Here is a 25244-nt window from a genome sequence, read left to right as displayed (position 1 = left end):
GGGATATTTGTTTGTTTGAACTCAGAGGGAGTGTCAGCCACATTAAAAAAAGTGAACAGCTTTAGTCATTTGTGGATTAATGCGTATTAGAGATGCGAACTGTTTAAAACGATTCAGTTCGATTTGGTGAACTGAATGATTCGTTCGCGAACCGGATATGCAGACTGCTTTGATTTGAACACTCTCTCACACAGACACGGAAGAGAAGACAATGCTGAATAAAGTCGTCGTTTTTGCCATTTTTGGACCAAAATGTATTTTCGATGCTTCAAAAAATTCTAGCTGACCCTCTGATGTCACATGGACTACTGTGATGATGTTTTTCTTACCTTTCTGGACATGGACAGTAGACCGTACACACAGTTTCAATGGAGGGACTGAGAGCTCTCGGACTATTATAATTTTAATTTTTCGGTGAACTAACCCTTTAATGTGTTCAGGTGCACTGCAGGAGCAAAACTCTGCATGTAAGTGGACCTTAAGAGACAATGTTGAGATCTCCTGCAATATGTTCTGAAAATGCACTATAAAGAGGCAGAATGACTTACAACACTGATGTCCAGTCCTGGGCTGAAGGACCAATGTTCTGCAGAGTTTCTGCTGATCCTTGATCAGCTGCTCAGGTACGCTTAACTGGGGTTGGAGCTAAACTCTAAAACAAGAGAAGACAACCAATATTATGAAGTAAAAAATTTTTTAAAAAATGATTCAGAAATATACACAACGTCTGAAAATGCACAAAGATGAGAAGAACGCTATGTGTTTAATGAGAACTTTCAACCCACTGAAAAATAAGAAGCAATATTAAGTCACAGATACATTTTTATTTATTCTTATTAATATTGTTTAAATATGTAACAATTACCTTGTCGTTTATCAATGATTTTCAGTCTCTGAAATAGAAAAGATCTATCAGTGCTGAATGGCATCATACATACATCATATGTAATGATATTTAACAAGAGTTCTAACACTGTGTCGTCACTGGACAGCACAACAAAATACAACAGAGCCTTTTATAATCAGTGATGCTCTCTATACTGGATGCGGCACGAAACAACAAATCACAGACGGTGATCTGATGCCTTTTCCTTTTTTGAATGATTTTTAACAGTCACTTTGACGTGAGAGTGAAGACACGTTGTGAGAGTGTGTAGCTTGGAGATAGAGATTTTTTTATGTTTCTAAAATAGGTCTCATGTTCACTAAGAAAACTGCATTTATTTGATCATAAATAAAAACGGTAATGTTTTGAAATATTAGTACAATTTCAAATAACTGCTTTATATGTGAATATATCGTACAATTTTATTCTTGTTTTCACAAAGCATGATTTCTGAAGGATTATGTGACACTGGAGACTGGAGTAATGATGCTGAAAATTCAGCTTTGATCACTTATTAAAACAAACTTAAATAGAAAATAGTTACTAAAAAATGGTAATTTCACAATATTACTATTTTACTGTATTTTTAGGGCCACTAAGGCGACACATCTGTTTAACAACTGGCTGTGGACCAAACAACACAAAATTATCCACAAAGAAAACAGAGCGATGTACTCCATTGTGTTCAGAGAGCGCCGCTCTTCCTGTTTATCCCGAAACCTTTGCACCCTAATGACGTAAGCGTACTCCGGCACGAATGCTGAAACCCTATATGTGAGTGCAGGCCAGAGGGGGAGTGGGGAGGGGGGACAATCGTACTCGGGCCCGGTTCATGGCAACCGTGCCTAGTGTGAGTACACCCTTAATCAAATAAATGCCGCAGTGGTGAGCATAAAAGATGTCTTTGAAATACATGACAAATCTGACCCTTACATTTTTGAATGGTAGTGTATGTTTGAGGAATTGCTTACTATTCATGGTTCATAATGTCTAAAAATGTTCTTCGACAGGAGATATGACTCTAGAGCACAGCCATCAGCATGGAAGAACCTAGGAACATAAGCACTGTCACAGAGACAACAACATTTATTATACAATGCCAGGTATAAGGCATAAACTATAGCAGAGGTGAAATGCAGAAAAGAAAAATAATAATTCACAGAATATATAATTTATATAATAATTTACAAAATATATATTTATTTTAGTTTTACTTATTTAGTAATGCTCCTACAGTGTGGACATCAAAATGTGTGTGTTTTCATCCTCTCTGTCAGCAGCCCCCTTCAGAAATGTTAAAATCAGGAACTTCTCCTGTGTCATAGAGGTTTTTTTCTGGCACTTCTGAAATCACAGAACAAGTTTATGTATTTATGTGTTTACCATGAAAGATCAAAACCTGAATGTTTCAGTCCATTTTCACGCTCTATGTAAGTGATGTAACGTTATCCCGTTACGTTTGTGTACATTTTAGGATTAGACAGTGCATACTTTTAGGGTTAAATTAATTTGGTTACTTCCATTCATCCGTTGATATATATGGAGAGAGAGAGAGAGAGAGAGAGAGAGAGAGCTCATCTACACACAAGATGACATTAAAAGCCCAAACTTAATAAATAAGAGCTCATGTCTATCGTTACCTCTTGTAAGTTAGTTAGCCTTACGGTTGAGATGCTAACGGACTTTTTCTGACGACACTAATTAAACCATTTCTATAAAGTAAATATTAAACGGAAGCGTATAATTTACATGAAATAAAGTGTCAGAAATACTTTAATGTACTATTTGTGTAATTTAATAGACTAAACTTACCTAAAACAAATAGTGAAACCACATTGAGTGTCAGCGTTCAGCTGCTTGACGGTTGGGCCGCCACCTCGTTTCCATGGTGATGTCCTCCGCTGCAGACTGCAGTTCAGCACGCGCGCACATTACAGCACGTGGAAGTCACTGTTATTTCAACATCTATTTTTGGGCTAAATTTGGACCAAATCGACAGACAAAAAAAAGACCATTGCTGATTTTGGGGCTAAATTTGGACCAAATCGACAGACAAAAAAAAAGACCATTGCTGATTTTGGGGCTAAATTTAGACCAAATCCGACGAACCAAGCAAAGACCAACTTTCAACGTCAATTTTTGAAGGCCATGAGGAGCTGAGTTGATTTAAAAAAAAAATAATAATAATAAAATAAATTAAATAAATAAAAATAACCTTTCCAAATGATGTATGGTGACAATCCAAGACAATACATGCCACCAATAAAAGAAAGCAAATTACCAATAGAGACCCACAGGGACCATTATTGTGACCATTAAAACCAACAGAATTCCCATTACAACCATTAAAACCATTACAAATTTTGTAATGGTTTCTATTGTTTGTGTTCATTTTTTTACTTTTTTTTTTTTCAGCAGTAGCCTACCCAAGACCATTACAGTTTTCCAAAGAAACCACTAAATTTATTGGAGTCATAATGGTTTCTACTGGTGTCCAGTAGATACCACCAGAAGTTTCCAAAGGTTTTCTATTGGTCCTTAATGGTATCCAATAGACAATACATGCCACTGATAGAAGAAAGCAAATTACCAATAGAGACCCACAGAGACCATTACAGTGTCCATTAAAACCATTAGAATTCCAATTAGAACCATTAAAACCATTACATATTCTGTAATGGTTTCTATTGTCTTTTTCAGCAGGGTTATCTGTTTATTCCTTCATGTGTAACTTCCGCAGTCTAATACTGATGACGTTTTGACTTCGTGATTGGTCAAATTTATAAACGATCCAAAAGGTGCAATTTCTACAATGGCCCATAGGAGCGACAGAGCTCTGATTCTCCCTGGCCTCTGATTGGTCAGAATCCCCGACGTGTGTATCTTTCCGGAATTGTAGTTCCTCCTAGAGGGCGCTTCATTATACACAAATCAGTGGGGGGGCATACACATTATACACACTTAATCACGTAAAAGTGCATTTTTGGGACAATTGAGATTTTAAGTCTAGACACAATTTTAGTGCATGCTAAATGCTATTATATGGTCAAACAAATGAGGACATAAAAAAGTCCTAAATTGTCAAGGTGGCTCTCAGTTTACTGGTTTGTACCCTGGTGAATGTCCCTAAAAGTGGCATAAGTAGGTACACACACACACACACACACACACACACACACGTTTCTTTTTGTGAAAATGGGGACATCCCATAGGCGTAATGGTTTTTATAATGTAGAAACTGTATATTCTATCGCCCTTCACCAACCCTACACCTAACCCTCACAGGAACTTTGTGCATTTTTACTTTCTCAAAAAAACTCATCCTATATGATTTATAAGCGTTTTGAAAAATGGGGACATGGGTTATGTCCTCATAAGTCTCCCTCTCCTTGTAATACCTGTGTCATACCCATGTCATTATACAGAGTTGTGTCCTGATATGTCACAAAAACAAGAGCGCACACACACACACACACACAGAGTCTCTCTCTCTCTCTCTCTCTCTCTCACACACACACACACACACACACACAAGTAGGGGTAACTGCAGCCTGGAGCAGTGGGTGTGCCGAAAGGTTTCTTATTGGTGGAAAGAAAGGTAGGGGCCGTGCCAAAAGGCTTAGAGAAAACTGGCTGTTCCACCTAAAGGCGAGCCATACTCTAAAGCGCTATTGGCCTATAGATTAATAGAAAGCAATAAATTAAACACATAATCCTATGAAACCAAATGAAATTCATCCAAGGTAAAAACAGTGTTAATGATGTAAATAATATTATTTTAAATTAATTTCGAAAGTACCTTCAAAACGGCTTACTGACGTCATCACCACTGCATTATGTTATTGTATCTTAACAAGTAACTGTCAGGAGAACAGTACAAACTCCAGGACTGATCATTACGTCCAAACACACACACATCACCCCGTCTCTTCCTGCTGATACTCTTATATGACACTGATATACACACACCTTCACCAATTCAGAGGATGGGTAACCATACTTGGCAAATGTCATGACTTTCACTTAAAAAAAAAAAAAACTGTATAAAACGGATCTTTATTTTTCTGCATTGATACTCTTCAGCTTTTGTTTTCATATGGCTTTCATATGTTTCATAGCTCAGATATACAATATGCTCATCTGAGTGTGATAGTATGACACAGAGACAGAAATAATTTTATCTGCTGTCACATGATTTCCAGCATGTAGTTGCTGATTGTGGAAGTGAAACCTTGTGTTAAACTGAACATTAGGGTTTATGGTCAGTAGCGAATCAGAGTGCCAGAGAGAGTGACAGACCAGACACAATCTCCTGATTCTCTCTGACCAATCAGCATTAAAGGGCTGGACATTAAAAGCTGTGTTATATATAAGGGCAAAATATCATGAACGTTCATCACACAACTCAGATCAAGCTGCTGCAAGGTAAGGAAAAAGTAATTCAGTTCATTTATACCCAATTAAGATTATATATATTTGTATTATATTTAAAAAGGTAGACATATATTCATAAAATGAAAAAGATTTGTAGTGGAACAGTGTTTCTCAAACCAGGGCTGCGTGAGATGACAATGGTTGGGAGGGGGGGGGGGGGGTATAATGGGAGTGCCGTAAATGGTCAAATACATTATATCCAATCAGCTTATGTCATCTTTTACAGTCAAAACGGACTGCATCCACACAAGCAGTGTGCATGTGATAGGATGCCAGCTTATTATGCTGCTTTAGCAAATCGCGCTGCTGTTCAATGCATCTTTAAAGTAGCTCTTCACTTAATATCACAAAAAGCCAATATTGACATGGACTCAGATCAATTTAAACTCTCTTTAATACAGACACACTCTGTGCATTTTATTTTTTCATGTTTATTATACTACAGGGCTGTTGAATGCTTGAATCTGATTGACTGACAAATGTCTGCACAAACACTTGAATATGAATAATAAAACAGCACATTTATTTTAGGATGGGATCCGCATAAAAAATAAATCTCCACAAGTCTACAACCGAGACAGATGCAGTTATAGCCTGTAAATTAAAGGCTATTTGACATTTTAAAATGATCTAACAGCTGATGCCATTCCAATGGGCTCGGTGCACAAGATGGTGCCGGTGAGCTTCAGTGACGTGAGTGTGTGCATACTTACTTCCGGTCTTGCGACGCTCGCATTTACTGTAAGGGAAACTTACGTAGGAAACTTGGCTAGATGTATATAATTAATGATTTTCAAATTTAACAGCGAATAGTGGTATATCAAAAACATGGGGAAACATCTTCCCTAAATTTTTGCATACCTCTGTGTGGAAATTCATCAAGATACAACACGGTTGTAATTTGTTGATTATGCAGATCATTGTCAGCGTCAGGTTAATCCGTCCACAGGGATTTCTTCTTTCAAACACAAACCACTCAAATATGCAATACTTTACATTTTCGAAGTGCTGGTTTTGTTCTGACTTTTATGTAAGCTCAAGGTTTCTACTGTCAAACGAGATGCACAGAGATTTCTGATAAAGCATGTTTAACTTATTAACTATACTTGATTACAATTTATAGCTAACTGTACAATTAAACGTAATGTAAGTATGGTAAGTTTGCATTGATTAAAAGATCGCTGTTTGGATGCATGTGTGTTTTTATCAATGTTTGATAAAGCCCCCAATTCATTCAGCAGACCCAAACATACACAGTTTCAAATCCACTGGCTCAGTTAATATTTATAGTATAGTGATAATAGCAGTGTAAGTCTTATTTGCATTTGAAGTGATATCATAAATCCCGGGAATCCAAGATGGCAGAGATATGCCCATTTGTTTATTTTGATTGTTTTAATAAATCTCTTTTACATTAAATAATAAAGATACAAAGCAGGTTAAGTTAGATATTATTGCACAAATAATTATAAAATGCTATAGACTGCGAATAAGATTGCAGTTTCACATTTTGTTTATGCATTACAAAGTTATTTATGTTAACATGCAGTGATAAATAAAACCCAAAAAATATGTAGACAAAAAAAGAATAAATTCTGTGCGTCACACTCAGCTTCATCAAACCTTGCACTCTGATATTTTAAGGAATATGATACACACCTGCATTTAAATGTGACTGCAATTTTATTTAAATTGTATGAAAGCTAGCCTCCCTTTAAAATCACTGAACTTGTTAATTAATAAAGCTATTTTTTACATTGTGTGTACTTTGTTGATTATAATTAGAGAACTTTTTGTTAGTCTGGCCTAAATAATGACAACAAAATTATTCACTTCCTCAAGTTTTACTAAAACAATGGAAATAATTTATAAAACGCAACAATTTCAAAATCATAGCCTTTTGAAGTTTAATTGTAACATTAATCCATATTGAAATTTTTGGCCCGGTTCCCCGATAATGCTCTCTCTTAGCATGCCAAGAAGACTTTGAAAGATAGATCTTACCAAAGTTGTTTATGCTCCTAAGTGTGTTCCCCGAAGTGTCCCTTAGGAAGCTTCTTAACCCGTTGCCTCTTACGTCCGACGTTACAAGAGCGCTGTAAGTTACTTTACAATCAGAATTGATTGGCAAGCAGCTCCAGTTACTTCTGTTTAATGCGGTATTGATTGCCATTGGTTAATTTTCAATAAAAAGCAAACTATAAACAGAGAGAGAGAGTTAGATACAGAATATGGTTGGGAAGCAATGTATAAAATGGCACCTAGCTTAGACCGTAGCCCTCTCGCACCACGTCGATGAAGCTCCCTGTAGCAAAAAACCTCAGCGCTTCAAGCAGCTGAGCTTCAGGGCTTAAAGCTAAATTCTGCCGCATTAGCCTGGCAAGCGCAGGTCTGAGAAGGTCCAGCAGCTCCAAAATCAGTTGTCTTGGGAAGCAATTATTTTTTTTTTAAATATAGCCACGTCAGGCAAAATGTCAAAAGGGCTCGTTGCCATAGTTCATCGTTTAATTGGACACCACCATGCTTACCCATTTATAGATAGATTAGCCATTTAGAGCCAAATTGTTTGCAAGATTTTAATTATCAAAAATGATTGCCAATTTGCTTTAATTACATTACGAAATAGCCTTGGCTAATTACCACCATATTAGTTCTGATGCTAAATAAAGTCAACTTCATAAATAGGCCTGTATCCATTGCGAACATAATTTATTATTAGTCTTAAAATGTCCATAACATAAAATCATTGTTGAGCCACAACATTGTGAACATACCATAGTTTGACTTGTACTGTGCTGCGCTGATTTCTAAAGACTGCTGCACAGTGGCTCAGACTCGTGTCTTGAGCTCAAACAACGCTAAGAGAGAGTTTACGAATGGTCCAGACCAACCTTACGAAAGGTTGACTTACAGAAGATATACTTAGTGTATGAACATGTCGGGAATTGTGCCATAAGATTAAGAGAGAGGTTAAGGAATAGGTTAAGAACTACTTAGCGATAAGAACGTTTTGGGGAACCGGGCCCTGGGCATTCCGTTACAAAATTCAAGGCCTCTTGAAATCATGGTTGCACTTTATTTTACAGTACGTGTACTAACATGTACTTATAGTGTATTTATAATGTATTTATCTAAGAAAGTTCTGGTACCACGAGGTAACTATATGGGGTAGGGTTAGGTTTAGGGGTAGGTTCAGGGTTAGTACCTAGTTATTACATAGTTATTGTAATTACTATAATAAGTACATAGTATGTACATGAGGAACAGGACTGTAAAATAAAGTGCTACCGAAATCATAGTTTAGACTTTCTCATACAGTTTAAGACTTTTTATGACCTTAAATTTGATAAAACTACATTTAAGACATCTTAAGAGTTTTTTAAAGGACCCACAGGCACCCTGAGTTATGAGACATTATTTTCGTGTATGTCTCTCAGAAAAACACCTTCAGGGAGGCAAAAATGACTTCAGGGCTTAAAGGGTTAAGACAAAGCAGAATCCTCTGCCGGCTGGTCGCTCGCTCCTTTACAACAAGCTGTTAGCTCGCGCTAACGGAATTAGGTTTTTTAAAAATCAGTCTTTCGGCTTCAGCTAATCAGTTTTGGAGCATGCAAACAATGTGATTCCAACACCCAGACATGCAAGAAAACTTGCATTTTACCTGAGGGAATATGTTACGGCCCATTACCATTTCAAGGATCGTGAATTCTGAGGACACAGGCTGAACATATAACAAAGAATCACAACCCCTGATGTGAGTTCTTACTAAATAAGCAAACGTGAACTAATAAATAAATACATACACTACCCGCAACTGAACAGTAAGAAATATACCAAATATCAAAACAACTTTATACGTTAAACCTAAGCTTAACATAAAACAAACAAAACCGCCTCCAAGAGGCGATGAGAGACGCTGGTGAATGGGAAGCGGAGCAACGGAGAGAAAGAGAGCACCGCCATTGCCCTCTCGAAGCCTTTTATCTGGTATCCCCGATGACGTCACATAATTCTCGCATAAGAAATCCTCCCACAACGCCACCTAAGGACTCAGAAATAATGAATCACACAGATACACATAACACCCTCACCCTTAAGTGAATAAATTGTAGAAATAATCTTTCTTACCCATTTTTATTTTTTTTTTGCTTTCTTTGCTCTTTTTAACAAAAAGGGGGGGGCAATTTATTCCTATTAGACACGTGATAAAGCGTCAGCGATAACATTATCTTTACCACGAATGTCTCGAATCTCTAGGTCAAACGTCTGTAAAAACAAACTCCAACGCATCAGACGTTGGTTGTTGTTTTTCATTCGGGCCAGGAAGACTAATGGGTTATGATCTGTGTAAATGATCAACGAAACAGAACCCACATAGACATCCCACAGAACCCACATGTTGGAGAGCAAGGACGAGAGCTAATGCCTCCTTCTCAATGGTGGAGTAACGTTGCTGATGTTTATTAAATTTTCGTGAAAAATAGCAAACGGGATGCTCAAAACCAGTCTGATCTCGTTGGAGAAGTACAGCTCCAGCACCTGTGTCACTTGCATCAACAGCAAGCAAGAACGGAGAGGAAAAATCAAGAGCAAAAAGAATAGGAGAATTAATCAGAAGCGCTTTAATCTTTTGAAAACTTGTTTGACACTGTTCTGTCCATTTAAATGGTACTTTTGGACTGAGGAGATCAGTTAAGGGAGAGGCGACAACGGAAAAATGTACACAAAAATTCCTGTAATACCCAACCATGCCCAAAAATCGACGCAACTCATGACGCGTAGTGGGCACTGGAAAATGAGTAATAGCCTCCACCTCCACCAGACTCGACAGGCCAAACTTGACCGCCCCCCACAATCTTTCCCAGATAAGTCACCATAGCTCGTCCGAACTCGCATTTCGCTAAATTGATTGTAAGATTAGCATCAGACAGACGACTGAAAAGAACATGAAGCTGTTCAACATGTTCTGACCAGGATGCACTATAAATAACCAAGTCATCCGGATATTCTTCAATGATGTGCATTCCGTCAATAATACGATTTACTAACCTTTGGAAAGTCGCCGGTGCGTTTCGTAGACCAAAAGCCATTACAGTGTAATACAGGAAGTGATCCGGTGTTACAAACGCAGAGATTTCTTTTGCGCGATCCGACAGAGGCACCTGCCAGTAACCTTTCAAAAGATTGATTTTGGTGACGAAAGCAGCATTTCCAACACGATCCACACAATCCTCCATTCGAGGCAGTGGGTAGCTATCTGGTTTAGTTACGGAATTAACACGTCGAAAGTCAGTACAAAAACGAAACAAGCCGTCTGACTTTTTAACCAGCAAACACGGTGAGCTCCAAGGGCTAAAACTTGGCTCAGCGATGTTATTTTCGAACATGAAAGTAACTTTTTTTTCAACTGAGCTGGCTTCTCAGGATTCACCCTATATGCATGCTGTTTTATAGGCCTTGAATCACCAACATCAATATCATGTTCTACCAGCGAAGTATGTGAAGGAACATCAGAGAACAATTTACCATATGTCAGAATTACATTAATCACGTCAGAGCGTTCGATAACAGTCAAATGAAAAAGAAACAATTCAAGATTTTGAATTATCTCCAGATTTCTCAACCTTCCCGCCACCAACTCTGTAGAAGGAAAATCAATATCATCCTCCAGTGTGGTCAGGGCGGCGGCACTATCAGAGGTATCGGAGAACAATAGACAGGGCAGAGGTTCAGCACTGGACAGCGCCTGCTCTTTAACCACTGGAGAATCTGTAGGTGAGACGATTGACACAGTCGACTTTAACACAGCCGACTTCGCTCTAGACAGATCTGGCTGTCTCTCAAAGTACGGTTTAAGCATGTTAATATGACACAGACGAGTTTTTTTCTTTCTATCGGAAGTCATTATCACATAATCAAGCTCAATCACCTTCTCCTTCACCTGGTAAGGACCATGATAACGAGCCTGCAGTGCAGATCCAGGTACTGGCAACAGCACTAGCACTTTATCACCAGGAGAAAAGCTACGAAGTTTAGCACCATGATCGAAACTTGTTTTCATTCGGTGTTGTGACATCTTCAAGTTTTCTTTGGCTAACTCACATGCACGGTGCAGTTTCAAACAGAATTTGAAACATAATCAAGAACTTTGTTTGTTCTCAGATCATTAGTCCAATGATCTTTGATCAGCTTTAGTGGGCCATGAACAGTGTGACCAAACACTAACTCGGCCGGACTAAAACCTAACGATTCCTGTACTACTTCCCTCACTGCAAACATTACCATAGGTACTCCTTCAATCCCAGTCTTTCTGGATATCTAGCGCGACATGAAATTCGTACCTTGGTCGGATTGAATAGTACGCGGAAGACCAAACAATGAGAAAAACTTGAAGTGATTTTACGATCACCGGTGCAGTAATTTTCGGCAAAGGAATTGCCTCCGGAAAACGCTTAGATGTACACATTATTGTCAATAAGTACTGATTACCAGACTTTGTTCGAGGCAAGGGACCGACACAGTCAACCATCACACGCTCAAATGGTTCACCAATGGCTGGAATTGGATATAACGGAGCAGGTGTGATATATTTTGATTCAGTTTCCCAATCTTTTGACACACATGACAACTTAGGCAATAACTTGCTACATCTTTTTTTAAGCCAGGCCAGAAAAAATGTCGGATCACACGATCATATGTTTTGTTTACTCCTAAATGACCGGCGAACGGACCGTCATGCGCAAGTCTCAAGATTTCAGGACGATATGAGGAAGGAACTACTACCTGTTTAACAATCTGCCATTCGTCAGCAGCAGCAGCAATTGATGGTCTCCACTTCCTCATCAGCACACCATCTTCAACAAAGTATCCTTGCGATACACACTCGAGTTGCTCAACAGGAACAACAGCTTCAAAGAGGGATGACATTTTTTCATCTTTCCTCTGTTCAACAATAAGCTGCTCGCGTGACAGAGACAATTTATCAAGCTACATGGAATGTTCATCTCGTTTCTTGATGGCGATGTCTAAACCATCAGCAGAGTTTGAACACGTCATTTCACCAAAATCTGAAATTCCCACTCACCTTCTGATTTATCAAAGCTTTTATCTTTAAGTCTCTGTGAAATTGCGCGGGTTACAGCACACGAAGGAAATACCTCTGGATATTTCTGAGCCAATTCATCAGGAGTATCACTGGAAAGAGGAACATTTTTTACCTCAGTGCTGGCAAAAACTTTTCCTCCCACCATGTCATTAATCAAAATAAATGTGACATCACGAACGGGAAGACACGGACGCACTCCAACAGCAACACGGCCGGTAACAAGGGAGGTCTCAATTTCAATTCTGTGCAAAGGCACGTTCACAAAGCCCATCTCAAATCCCTGTACCAAGACACTTGAACCAATAGAGCTCTCATTTGACAATGGTAATATTCCTTCTAGAATAAAACTCTGAGCCACTCCTGTGTCACGAAGTACCCTGACTGGTTTTCGCGAATTTGCATTACCAACCAAAGACACAAATCCGTCCATTATGAACGGGACATACCCCTGTTTTTCACACATGTCAGCCTGTGAAGCTAACGACTCCAGTCCTTCTAAATGTGGCGAGGACTAGGGCTGGGTACCGAACTTCGATGCCTTTATGGTATCGAACGAAAAACTTCGATACTATGAGTATCGAAAAATAATTTATCTTTCGGTGCCAAATTTCGGTTCCAAAAGCCAAGCGGCCGTTTTTTTTTTTTTTTTTTTTGCTAAGCGGCTGTGTCTGTGTGAGCTTGTAGCATACATGCATATAAGGACCCAAATTCGCCGTGATTGGCTGTCCACCACCACGTGACGTGACGGGGAGGATTTCTGAAGATACTCACAGTCACACAACACAACTGTAGTTGTTTTTTCTCAAAACGTTTCCTTTCCGGCTACACTTTATAAAAGTGGATGTCGAGTTAGCAAAGTGCAACATATGCAATAAGAGTATTGCAACCAAAGCCGGTGTTAATGAAGCATTTGTTTGGATGAGTGTTTTGCCCTCCCTCCCTGTTTAGTTTGGTCTACTCCATGCGTATCTTGAAACACGCCCCCTTTCACGTTGTCTAAAAAACAGAGAGAGACAGATTTATCCGGTACAGTGAATTTCTCTAAGCAGCAGGCCACTGTATACGTTCACTTAAAACATAACTGACTGTGTTTACGAGAATACTTGCAGAGACAATTATTTTGATATAATTGTGTGTGTAAGTGTTCATTCAGAAGTTACGATACGCGAAAGATGAATTCATTCTCTGTACGCGTATTGTCTGAAATGCTGCTCGCAGCACGTGCTTTGAATGAGTGAGTGCAAGCTCCGAATGTGCACAAATTGTTTAAAATGCTTGAATCAGCAATATTTAGAAACAAATGCAAATGAACGGCTATGATCCGTTTCACCCCTGCAAGCGAGTGAACAACGCAAATCAAGTTAGGAATTTTACATCACTATTCACAATAGCACATCGGACTGGAAAACACAATACCCCTGGGACATCAAGATAGCGATTTTAAGAGCCCTGCACCTCAGATCAATCAAGTTTGTGAAACACTGGTTTTGTTAAAATAAATTATTATTTTAAAAGATTGACTCAAAATAATCATCGGATCACTAATTGGATCATGAACTTGTATTACCGAGCCAAAGATTATCTATTATTAAACATCTTGAATGAATAAAGACTTCAAGTTCATCTGTAAAGCACATAAAGCTATCGTTTGAGTTTATAAATTTCTATTTCATGCATGATTGGTATGGATCTGCTAACTGAATGCAAAGTGAGTTCCAGAAGAATGTTTGTGTCTTGATGAGCATGTATCATTCACTAGGAGTCGCTAAATGAACAGCTGCTGTTCTTTTTTTTTCTTCTTTTTTTTCACGGAGGATCAGTTGCCCTGTTGGTTAAAATCTCCAAACTGTATACTTAAATATAAAATTAATGACATCAAAACAGGGGTGTTTGTGTTATGATGTGGTGGGCTGCTGTGGGCCAGAAAGTCCAGGGCAACTTTTTGGTCCCAGTCCGCCCCTGAATGGCGCACCCCTATCCAAAAAGCACAACCAGTTGTATTAATAATGTTATATCCTGAGTGTGAAGTGTTACCAGAATTTGTTTTAATTAAGGTGAAAAATAAAAGTTTTGTGTTTAATGTATTTGTGCTGATGTTGAAATGGATTTTTAAATATATGGTATCGAAAAAAGTATCGTTAGGAACCGGTATCGAAACTGAGGTATCAAAATTGGCACCGGATCGAAAGATTTTGAACAATACCCAGCCCTAGCGAGGACATCAATAAACCTACCGGTTTAGGGACACTATTTTTCTTTTTGAGCGCTTTGCACACAGCAATAATGTGTCCATGTTTCTTGCAATAGAAACAAATGGGTGAGGACACGGATTTGATAGTATTCTCCGCCACTTTATCCTCACGGATCACGATCCAAGATGCGCTATTCCCGTCGACTGTTGCTACCAGGATTTTGTGCAGTACCAAACACAGTCTTATGTGTAAGCACATATTCATCCGCTAGAGCAACAGCGGCAGAACATTTGAGAACTTTCTGCTCACTTAGATACGTTTCAACGCGTTCTGGTAAACAGTTTTTAAATTCTTCTAAGAGAATCAGTTCACGGAGCTCTTCATACGTCAGTTGCCCTGTTGGTTAAAATCATAGAAGCACACCACCGATCAAACATCGACTCTTTCTCACGAACGAATTCAACGTAGGTCTCATCAGTTTTTCGATGATTACGAAACTTTTGGCGATAAGCCTCAGGAAACAATTCATAAATTCGAAGAACAGCAGCTTTTACTTCCTCATAATCGAGAGACTCCTCCACGGACAAAGAAGAATAAGCTTCATGGGCTTTCCCCACAAGAACACACTGCAACAACATGGGCCAAAATTGTTCGGCCACTTAAGATTGATGGCAACCCGTCCAAAAAGATCAAAAAACTTGTCTACCTCTTTTTCTCGAAAAGGAGGAAACATACGAATATTGCGACCCACATCGAAATCCGAAACATCCGCAGCACCCCTTTCATGAGCTTTCAGCTCGATTTCCTTGAGGCGGCAAGCTTGTTCCATCTCAAGCCTCTTCAACTCAAGTTCATGTCTCTCACGCTCTCTTTGTCTCTCTTTCTCACGCTCCCATTCCTCTCTTTCTTTCAACAACTCTCTATAGTGCTCTTTAGCTTGCAACTCCATCTTCTTGACTTGCAAAGCAGGATCTACACTAACCTCATCCGCTTCAGGATAATCAACCAGATTTCCTCCTCACCAAAGACTCCCTGTTTATGCAACGAATCCACAAGCAACAATTGAAGTTCCCGTTTGGACTGCGTATTACGAAAACCAACCTTATAATGTGCAGCAATCTTCATAAGATCAACCCTATTAATTTGGAACAACTCAGCTTGCGTCGGATTCGCAATAAAATTCGTTAATTCAAACATAATTTATAAACGTCTCAGGTTAAAGAGAAAAACAATAAAGCACTACACAATCCGAAATGCCCATCAAAGTCTGTGATTCAACAAAGTAACAAATTCAAGTGTGAACAGATCAAAAAGATCACAGGAAGTCACAAAAAATCCAGATCAATCCCTGGATGAGCGCCCAAATATTTTACGGCCCATTACCATTTCAAGGCTCGTGAATTCTAAGTACACAGGCCGAACATATAACAAAGAATCACAACCCCTGATGTGAGTTCCAAGATGTCTCTATTTAATTAACAAAGTTCAAAATCAAACATTCACAAATAATATTTATAAGAAAAAAAACAATCTAATGGATGATAAGGAGAACAATCAGTTCACGGGTAGGGAAACTAAGAAAACAGTTCCCTAACTACACCTGTTCTCGGAATAAAGTTCTTAAACAATAAAATAAAAACATGTGAGTCTTCCGGACATCTGCTTCCCTCGCTCAGTTCTTACTATATAAGCAAACGTGAACTAATAAATAAATACATACACTACCCGCAACTGAACCGTAAGAAATATACCAAATATCAAAACAACTTTATACGTTAAACCTAAGCTTAACATAAAACAAACAAAACCGCCTCCAAGAGGCGATGAGAGACGCTGGTGAATGGGAAGCGGAGCAACGGAGAGAAAGAGAGCACCGCCATTGCCGTCTCGAAGCCTTATCTGGTATCCCCGATGACATCACATAATTCTCCCGTAAGAAATCCTCCCACAACGCCACCTAAGGACTCGTAAATAATTAATCACACAGATACACATAACAGAAGACATAATCAATAAGGAAAGTTGTCTTTCTTTAAGGCATAATTCACACTTCCTTAAACAATGTACTGTAAACATTCCAAGTTAATATCCTACTTTTAGTAGGATTTCTAGGTGTTTTTCATGTTACAGTTTTAGCCCATTAATCTTGGTTTCTCACAGATTATTTTGTTCAAGTTTATTTATTTATGTCTGGTGTGAGTCTGTAAATTACGACGTGCAGCCAATGATCAAGATCAGGATTTTTGTCCAGAAACTTTGATTAGCCTGTAGATTAGCTTCTTAATAATAATAATAATAATAATAATATTACAACAGAGATCATGTGACCTTTCGATGGCGAAGCACACATGGTCCTTTGCTCAGCTCACTCAAATATTCTACAATACTGATAGTAAATTTCTAATCACTTTCTGGGCGAACTTAATTGCATAGCTAAGACTGATGGTCCACAGAAGCCAGCAAGAAACCACACAAGCAGGACCAGCACAAATACAGCCGTACCCACATTGAGGCAGTGAGGTGTTAAACAGGGACACAGATAGTTCGTGAGTAGGGCCTTTGTTGACGCTCTCGAACCACCCACTGCTGCCATCTGGTGAAGGAGGAGGATGAGTGAGGTCCTGTGCTTGGCAGTCCACAACTCTCTGTGCCCTCCTGGGATCCATATATAAAGGAAACTGCTCTTTTGTAGAGTATGTGGGAAAAAAATTTAACAAAAGGTTCTCTAACCCGGCCCTAACCCGGGTGCATTCACCATCCCCCGAAGAGCAGATCCCTTCATCCCAGGCGGGGAGGCCCGCCCAAGCCTGGCTCCATGACACTGCTTTACTGGAGGTGGCATAGGAGCAGGGGCGGACACAGGGGCTCGCCGTCGACGATGAGCAGGCTGGGGTGCTGCGGCCGGTGGAAGGGTGGAGGCAACAGCTACCCGCCAGATCAGGATGTGTTGTATTGCCTCAATCTGCTTCTGGGCGGCCGAGAAATGCTGGGCAAAGCTCTCGACTATTTTGCCTTGGAGGCTGGTCTGTGACACAGGGGCATTGAGGAACTGAACCTTGTCTGTGTTCTCAGCCTGGTTCGCAGCTCCGAGAGTGGGAACATGTTGAATCCACGAAGGCCACTTCAGCGTGCTTTAGGCCCAGACATGTGAGGCAGTGATCGTGACCATCACCCGGTGCCAGGTAATGAAACGCCCAGAAACGCACGGGTGAAACGGCATCCTTTTAAGGACGATCCGTCGTCTTTAAAAGAGCTCCACAGGTGTGTCTTTATAGAAGACATTTATTCAATAGGAAATGCTCAGGGGGATGGCCGCGGTCCACTTTGGCATATTTTTGCTAATTATGTTTTTTTTTTTTTCATCAATAATGAAACACGCATGAACTATTAAGCCTATTTTTTTATATTGGATTTTTTATCTTATTGGAATCGAAACTAGGATGCAATAAGAATCAGAATCGATAAGCAGAATCGAAACATGGATAGGTTACAAATAAATGTCATGGGAATGTATTTTTCCTGCTAAAAAAACATTCACCTGGTACATGTGTGTTGAATGATAAAATTTATTTTCTTAAAACAAATAAATTTAAAACAAGTAAAAATAAATCAAAATAATAACTCTTAAAATTAAAACATCACAAGTCTGGCATCTGCACATTGAAGAATCCACAGTGGTTTTGCTATCTTGGTCAAATCCTTTAGAGGGAGTGAAAGCTAATAAGTAGAGATTGGTAGCTGCCAGAAAGTTCTTACCTAGTTGTAAGGAAGATGAATAGTGAAATAAATTAAATCTATGTGCTTCTTTTCTCTGAATATGTTATGTCTGTCACTTTGAAAATAATTAACATAAATAATTAACATCTTTCAACTGTCATCAAATAAAGGGAACTCTCTGTGAAGAAAGTACATAAATTTTTATATTATTATTGTTATTATTTATAGGTATTATATTTAATGCTTCTTTTTATAATAATCTTTTATTACCTCTAAAAACTACTTTGTCGCTGCCCCTTAGGCCTCATCTCTGTCTGTTGCACATTTGTGGCACGCTTTTATTTGATTAGCCAGATTGAAGTTAAATTAGTGCCACCTAATGGACTGGATTGAGGCGCATGAAGAAACCTGAATTCTCGTTATTAACCTGCTCTTTAGATAATTTGTTAACGGTATGCAAATTATAAAAATTATACAAAATATATATAATTATGATGGATATATAAAAAATGTATAATATAAATAATAATTTTTAAATATATTTAAAGTTAATGATATAACTGGATGGCCACAAGGATTATAAGGATTCTGTGACGTTTAGTGGAGCATCATTATTAGTCTCTGGCTGAATGGAACAGTTAATGAAACCAGTAATTACTAAAAACATCACTCCTACTACCACCACCACTATTACTAATCATAACAATAATATCCAGCTGGTTCATCTCACTGGTCACGTTTTTTTTGTTAACACACACACTCAGTAGGTAGATTTTTATTTTATTATATATTTTTTATGTTAGTGGTGATGGAGTTCACAAAATTAACAGGATTCATCTTCTGATGAGCATGTGATAACTACATTTGACCAAATTTATTTGCATTTGCATTAAAGTGTTGGATGAGGGAATAACAGTCTAAATTCTACCGGGGGGAAATAGAGACCAAAAATCAACTTGATTAAAAGTACAGATACGTATAATAAAATATTACTCCAGTAAAAGTAAAAGTACTCCTTTTTCAGTTTTACTTGAGTGAAAGTACAGAAGTACTAGATTTTTTATGCACCTAAGTAAAAAAGTACTGATAGCTTTATTTCGCAATTTTATATAGGTTACTTAACCCTCTGAAGTTTGATTAACACGGATACGCGTTATGAGGCATGATAACCCCGAAAAGAACTTAAATTACACTTTCAGTTTTAATCGTACAGATAAGAGCAATACATCAATCGAATCTGTAAAGGGTCTACTTTTTTGTATACAGACATAAAAGCAACAAAACTTTGTGCACTTATAAAGATAAAAAACAAGGTGTGCTGTCTGCAGCCTTTGTCTGCGCTGATCTTCATTTACAAACACATCATTAAAATGAACTGTAACACTGTGAATACTCAACGAAGAGACATGAGAGATATATCTATAGAAAGCTTGACATGTCTACTTTTAAACTAAACAGTCCCAACTCGACAGTCCCATCAAAAACAAATAATCTGTGATAAAGTAACCCATATGAAAACAACGTGATGTCTGTTTTTCATGTCTCCCTTCATTATATCTAATGTGACCACGCCCCCATGCTATTCAGATTCAAACTGAAGTGCGGGGCTTGAATACGCCCACACAGAAGAAAAAGCAGCCAGACTGTTCTTCAAGTTCTTTTATTTTACTGTTTGCTTTGCGATGAGAAGAATAAGACATAATTCACCCCAAAAAAGATGTGATGTGGTTGAGCATTTGAGATTTGGATTTCCTACAGAAAACAAAGAATGAAGCACTTTATTCAGCAGAGATCATAAACATGAGTAAGTCTCTTTTTATTTATTTATATACTTGTACTAGTTTTCACATAATGTGTAAACATTTTACTAATTAGACTTTTTTCAAAAACTTTTTCAAAATGTTATAATTCCTGACTAAATGTATAATCAAGTGAAACATTATGAAGTTCCAATAACAATATACAATACTATACCATTCAAAAGCTTGATGTAAATAATACAGTTTTGTTCAAAATAATAGCAGTACAATGTGACTAACCAGAATAATCAAGGTTTTTAGTATATTTTTTATTGCTACGTGGCAAACAAGTTACCAGTAGGTTCAGTAGATTGTCAGAAAACAAACAAGACCCAGCATTCATGATATGCACGCTCTTAAGGCTGTGCAATTGGGCAATTAGTTGAAAGGGGTGTGTTCAAAAAAATAGCAGTGTCTACCTTTGACTGTACAAACTCGCAACTATTTTGTACAAACATTTTTTTTTTCTGGGATTTAGCAATCCTGTGAATCACTAAACTAATATTTAGTTGTACGACCACAGTTTTTTAAAACTGCTTGACATCTGTGTGGCATGGAGTCAACCAACTTGTGGCACCTCTCAGCTGTTATTCCACTCCATGATTCTTTAACAACATTCCACAATTCATTCACATTTCTTGGTTTTGCTTCAGAAACAGCATTTTTGATATCACCCCACAAGTTCTCAATTGGATTAAGGTCTGGAGATTGGGCTGGCCACTCCATAACATTAATTTTGTTGGTTTGGAACCAAGACTTTGCCCGTTTACTAGTGTGTTTTGGGTCATTGTCTTGTTGAAACAACCATTTCAAGGGCATGTCCTCTTCAGCATAGGGCAACATGACCTCTTCAAGTATTTTAACATATGCAAACTGATCCATGATCCCTGGTATGCGATAAATAGGCCCAACACCATAGTAGGAGAAACATGCCCATATCATGATGCTTGCACCTCCATGCTTCACTGTCTTCACTGTGTACTGTGGCTTGAATTCAGAGTTTGGGGGTCGTCTCACAAACTGCCTGTGGCCCTTGGACCCAAAAAGAACAATTTTACTCTCATCAGTCCACAAAATGTTCCTCCATTTCTCTTTAGGCCAGTTGATGTGTTCTTTGGCAAATTGTAACCTCTTCTGCACATGCCTTTTTTTTAACAGAGGGACTTTGCGGGGGATTCTTGAAAATAGATTAGCTTCACACAGACGTCTTCTAACTGTCACAGTACTTACAGGTAACTCCAGACTGTCTTTGATCATCCTGGAGGTGATCATTGGCTGAGCCTTTGCCATTCTGGTTATTCTTCTATCCATTTTGATGGTTGTCTTCCGTTTTCTTCCACGTCTCTCTGGTTTTGCTCTCCATTTTAAGGCATTGGAGATCATTTTAGCTGAACAGCCTATCATTTTTTGGACCTCTTTATAGGTTTTCCCCTCTCTAATCAACTTTTTAATCAAAGTACGCTGTTCTTCTGAACAATGTCTTGAACGACCCATTTTCCTCAGATTTCAAATGCATGTTCAACAAGTGTTGGCTTCATCCTTAAATAGGGGCCACCTGATTCACACCTGTTTCTTCACAAAATTGATGACCTCAGTGATTGAATGCCACACTGCTATTTTTTTGAACACACCCCTTTCAACTAATTCAACTAATTGCCCGATTGCACAGCCTTAAGAGCGTGCATATCATGAATGCTGGGTCTCATTTGTTTTCTGAGAATCTACTGAACCTACTGGTAACTTGTTTGCCACGTAGCAATAAAAAAATATACGAAAAACCTTGATTATTCTGGTTAGTCACATTGTACTGCTATTATTTTGAACAATACTGTATATATGTAACAAATAAAGGTAACTGTAACAAATGTAACAAACAATGCTGTTCTTTCAATTTATCCCCCCTAAAAAACATTTTGAACATTTTGAACTGTCCTTGAAAATTTCCCAACTCTAGCTCTCTTTTGAGCATGTCACTTAAGCCCACTGCTACTACTGCTGCAGACAACTCCAGTCTTGGCACAGTAGTTACCTTGGTGGGTGCATCTCTGGACTTGGCAATGACACGTGAGCAGTGGATTTGTCCTGATTTACTGATTGCTATTAGATAGGTACAGACACCATATCCTGCAACACTTGCATCTGAAAAATGGTGAAGCTCATATCTCTGAACTTCTTGAAAATCTGCTGGAAGATAACAGCAATCAATCTTGACATGAGCAAGGTTCTTTAGATCTAGAAGCCAGGACTCCAACCGTGGCTTGAGCTCATTTGAGAGTGGTTTGTCCCAGTCGGTCTTCTCACAACACATTCGCTGCTTTATTTGCTTGCCAAGTAGAATGAAAGGTGCCACAAAGCCAAGTGGGTCGTAGATGGAGGCTACAGTTGGCAAGACTCCTTGTCTGGAAAGTGGACGCCTACTCACAATTACTCGAAACTGGAGATGGCGTGAGGTGACCCCCCATTTAACACCTAGGGCTCTTTCAATCGGTTGCTCGTCCAGGGCTAGGTCTTGGTTTCTTACTGTCTCTACACAATCTTCTTTAGGAAGAGAGTCTAGAAGTTGTGGGCTATTGCAAACCAACTTGTGCATTCCAGTACTGCAGAGTTGTTTAATTTCATGGGCTATACTAATAGCCTCTTCTGAGTGGAAACTGATAAGGCCATCATCCACGTAAACATTTATTTCAATGAATCTTACAGTTGCTTCACTGAACTGGCCTTGACCTTGTGCGTGATGTACTTGAGACCAAAGATTACGCAGGCTGGCCAACAGGCAGCTCCAAAAAAATTAACCTAAATTGGGTAGACTGATGGACTTGAGTGAAATTCTGTTGTCCCAGCACAGGAAACAGAAGTAGCCTTTATCTTCGGCTCTGACTCTGAACTGATGAAACATACATTCTATGTCATACATCACTGCCACTGGACCCCCGCGAAACCAGCACAAGACACCTATCAGATCTGGCCCTGTGAGCAGGTGATCGTTTAATGACACGCCTTAATACTTCACTGAGCAATCAAACACTACTTTTATTTTCCCAGGTTTTTGGCGGTGGTACACCCCATAGTGCGGAATGAATTAGGCAGGGCTTTTGTTCAGTTCTTCAGGTGGGACCTTTTCTGCATCTCCACGCTCTATTGTTTAGTTAAAAAATACTTGCAGTGGTAAATACATTTTACAGTTCGCACACATCTATGTGTCTCAAGCTGTCAGCGGGATGAACCGGTTCTCGCGCACACAGATAAGAAATGAGTAGGGCAAGGAGATATTCCACTAGTTAATCAGTTGCAGATGTTTTCATTATTTCGGTGGGGATAAAGATAATAAAAACAAAATGTTTCTCCAAATATACTTTGGCAGCTGGTAATACAGTAGGTGGACAACCAGAATGGGTAATACCGCCATGTGTACTGCCTCCGCAGGGCCGCGGCAATAACTGCAAGTCACTCGCGTGTTCAAATCATTCGCGAAACTACTGCCAGGTGGCGCAAAGGGATTGATTGTGAACTGAATGTAATAGTAAAATGTTGGTTTCTAAACGGAGATAAAAAGAAGAAGTAAAACAACAATAACATTCTAATATAACATTGCAACATCCTTAAAATATTTAACGTGGGATAGTCTTAGGATACAGTCTACTCATCAAGACTGTATTGCAAGACAGTCATTACATATAAGGCCTATATATATATATATATATATATATATATATATATATATATATATATATATATATATAAATTATGCAAACTGTTGAGTTAATTTAATTTTGTTTTGTCTAAACAATATTTTTTTGACTCCGAAATACAAATTCTCACATAATTTGGCCTATTCATTGCCAATATATTGAACCATCTCTTTATGTTTTTCTAAATCACAAACAGAGTCCAGACATCAGTAAAGTATCCGTCTATGAACATGTTTTACAGGTTGTTTTTGGGAAGATTTGGGAAATTCACATGCATTACAGACGTGACAAAAACAGAGTTTTGAAGACATTATATTTTGTTTTATTTTTTTTTGTTTTTGTTGTATTAGCAATGCACAAACCAGAAGCAACAATATCTGCAGAGAAGGGTTGGCCATTCTCAAAACATAAAATACAGGGTTCGTACAGATACTGTATAATGAAATTCCAGGACTTTTCAAGCACTATTTTGGGGATTTTCAAGGACTACAATCAGAGGTCTCACTTATCAAACATATACTTTATTTACTTTAAATTCTAAAAAAGGAAAATAGATGAATAAAAATTAAACAAGATGGTACAAATAAGGTACAGCACATTAAAGTATTCAATGACTGTGGCAACTCTAAGTATGAGAACATGAACGTCACGGTACTCTGTGCATTAAAGAGCGCATCCAAAGAGGACATAAACTTCTTATTCAGTGCTATAACAGAAGTAAAGATAAACTTTCTCCAAATTAAACAGGAGTAATTTTACAGAAGTATTCAACAGGGTTTTGTCTTTCAGAAAAAATTACATAAAATAATTAACTGTATTTCTCTTTGGCTTGTGTAGAAGCCCTGTCAAAGTGGTCTAGGTTGTGGCAGATTTAACAAATCTGCTTAAGTTCATCTTTTTTGTCTTTCAGGGACTTTCTAAAACTGTTAAATCTAATTATGCATTCTCTTGGTTTGGAGGAGGTCTCAGCTTCAGTGGCTGCCTTTTCTATTTCTAGCTCCAAGTGGGCAATATCAGATTCAAGCCTCCTCTTTTTTTCTTTTTGTTCCTCCTCTTGGTCTCTGCATTTGGTTTTCTCAGCTCTCTTTTCTCTCTGCTTGATGAGAGAACTCTCATATCTTTGTTGTGCTGCTTTACAGCTGGCAATCATTCTGGGAGTTATCTGAACTTTCTTAACTCCTCCAACACTTGAGACATAATCACAAACAAGTCTCTGTGATGTATAGCTGATGTTCTTTTTGTTTTCAGTACTCATGGCTGCATTCACAGAAAATCCTCGTTCCACAGTAGCCTAACCATGGGATAAAAGAAGCACAATTTTCACTACCTGCCATAGGTATTTGAGTTCATCTTTACCCTGCAAGGTTTCTGAGAAGAAATGGTCAAGAGTGTGTGACTGGATATTAAAGTCCCTAAACTTTG

At 38.4% G+C, this 25244-nt stretch overlaps 1 protein-coding gene across 6 annotated transcripts in view; it reads left to right on the top strand.

Moving 5' to 3' along the window:
• LOC127967419 (stonustoxin subunit beta) overlaps window positions 1–25244 on the top strand; it is a 123607-nt gene that overhangs the window by 26058 nt on the left and 72305 nt on the right. Inside the window, exon 1 of one of the 6 annotated variants that reach the window (XM_052568318.1) lies at window positions 5113–5311. The exons of 2 other annotated variants lie outside the window; for them this stretch is intronic. In XM_052568318.1, the coding sequence (XP_052424278.1) occupies window positions 5272–5311 (40 nt within the window). In that variant the 5' untranslated portion in view covers window positions 5113–5271. Of the gene's footprint in view, window positions 1–5112; window positions 5312–5532; window positions 6014–13200; window positions 13895–25244 lie in introns of those variants that run through there. 3 more of the 6 variants (XM_052568323.1, XM_052568322.1, XM_052568320.1) reach the window with 3 other exon arrangements.

This window comes from Carassius gibelio, chromosome A4 (assembly GCF_023724105.1).
Source record: "Carassius gibelio isolate Cgi1373 ecotype wild population from Czech Republic chromosome A4, carGib1.2-hapl.c, whole genome shotgun sequence".
NCBI lineage: Eukaryota > Metazoa > Chordata > Actinopteri > Cypriniformes > Cyprinidae > Carassius > Carassius gibelio.
Note: the sequence above shows the minus strand (reverse complement) of the source record. Positions and strands in the feature narration are given on the sequence as shown.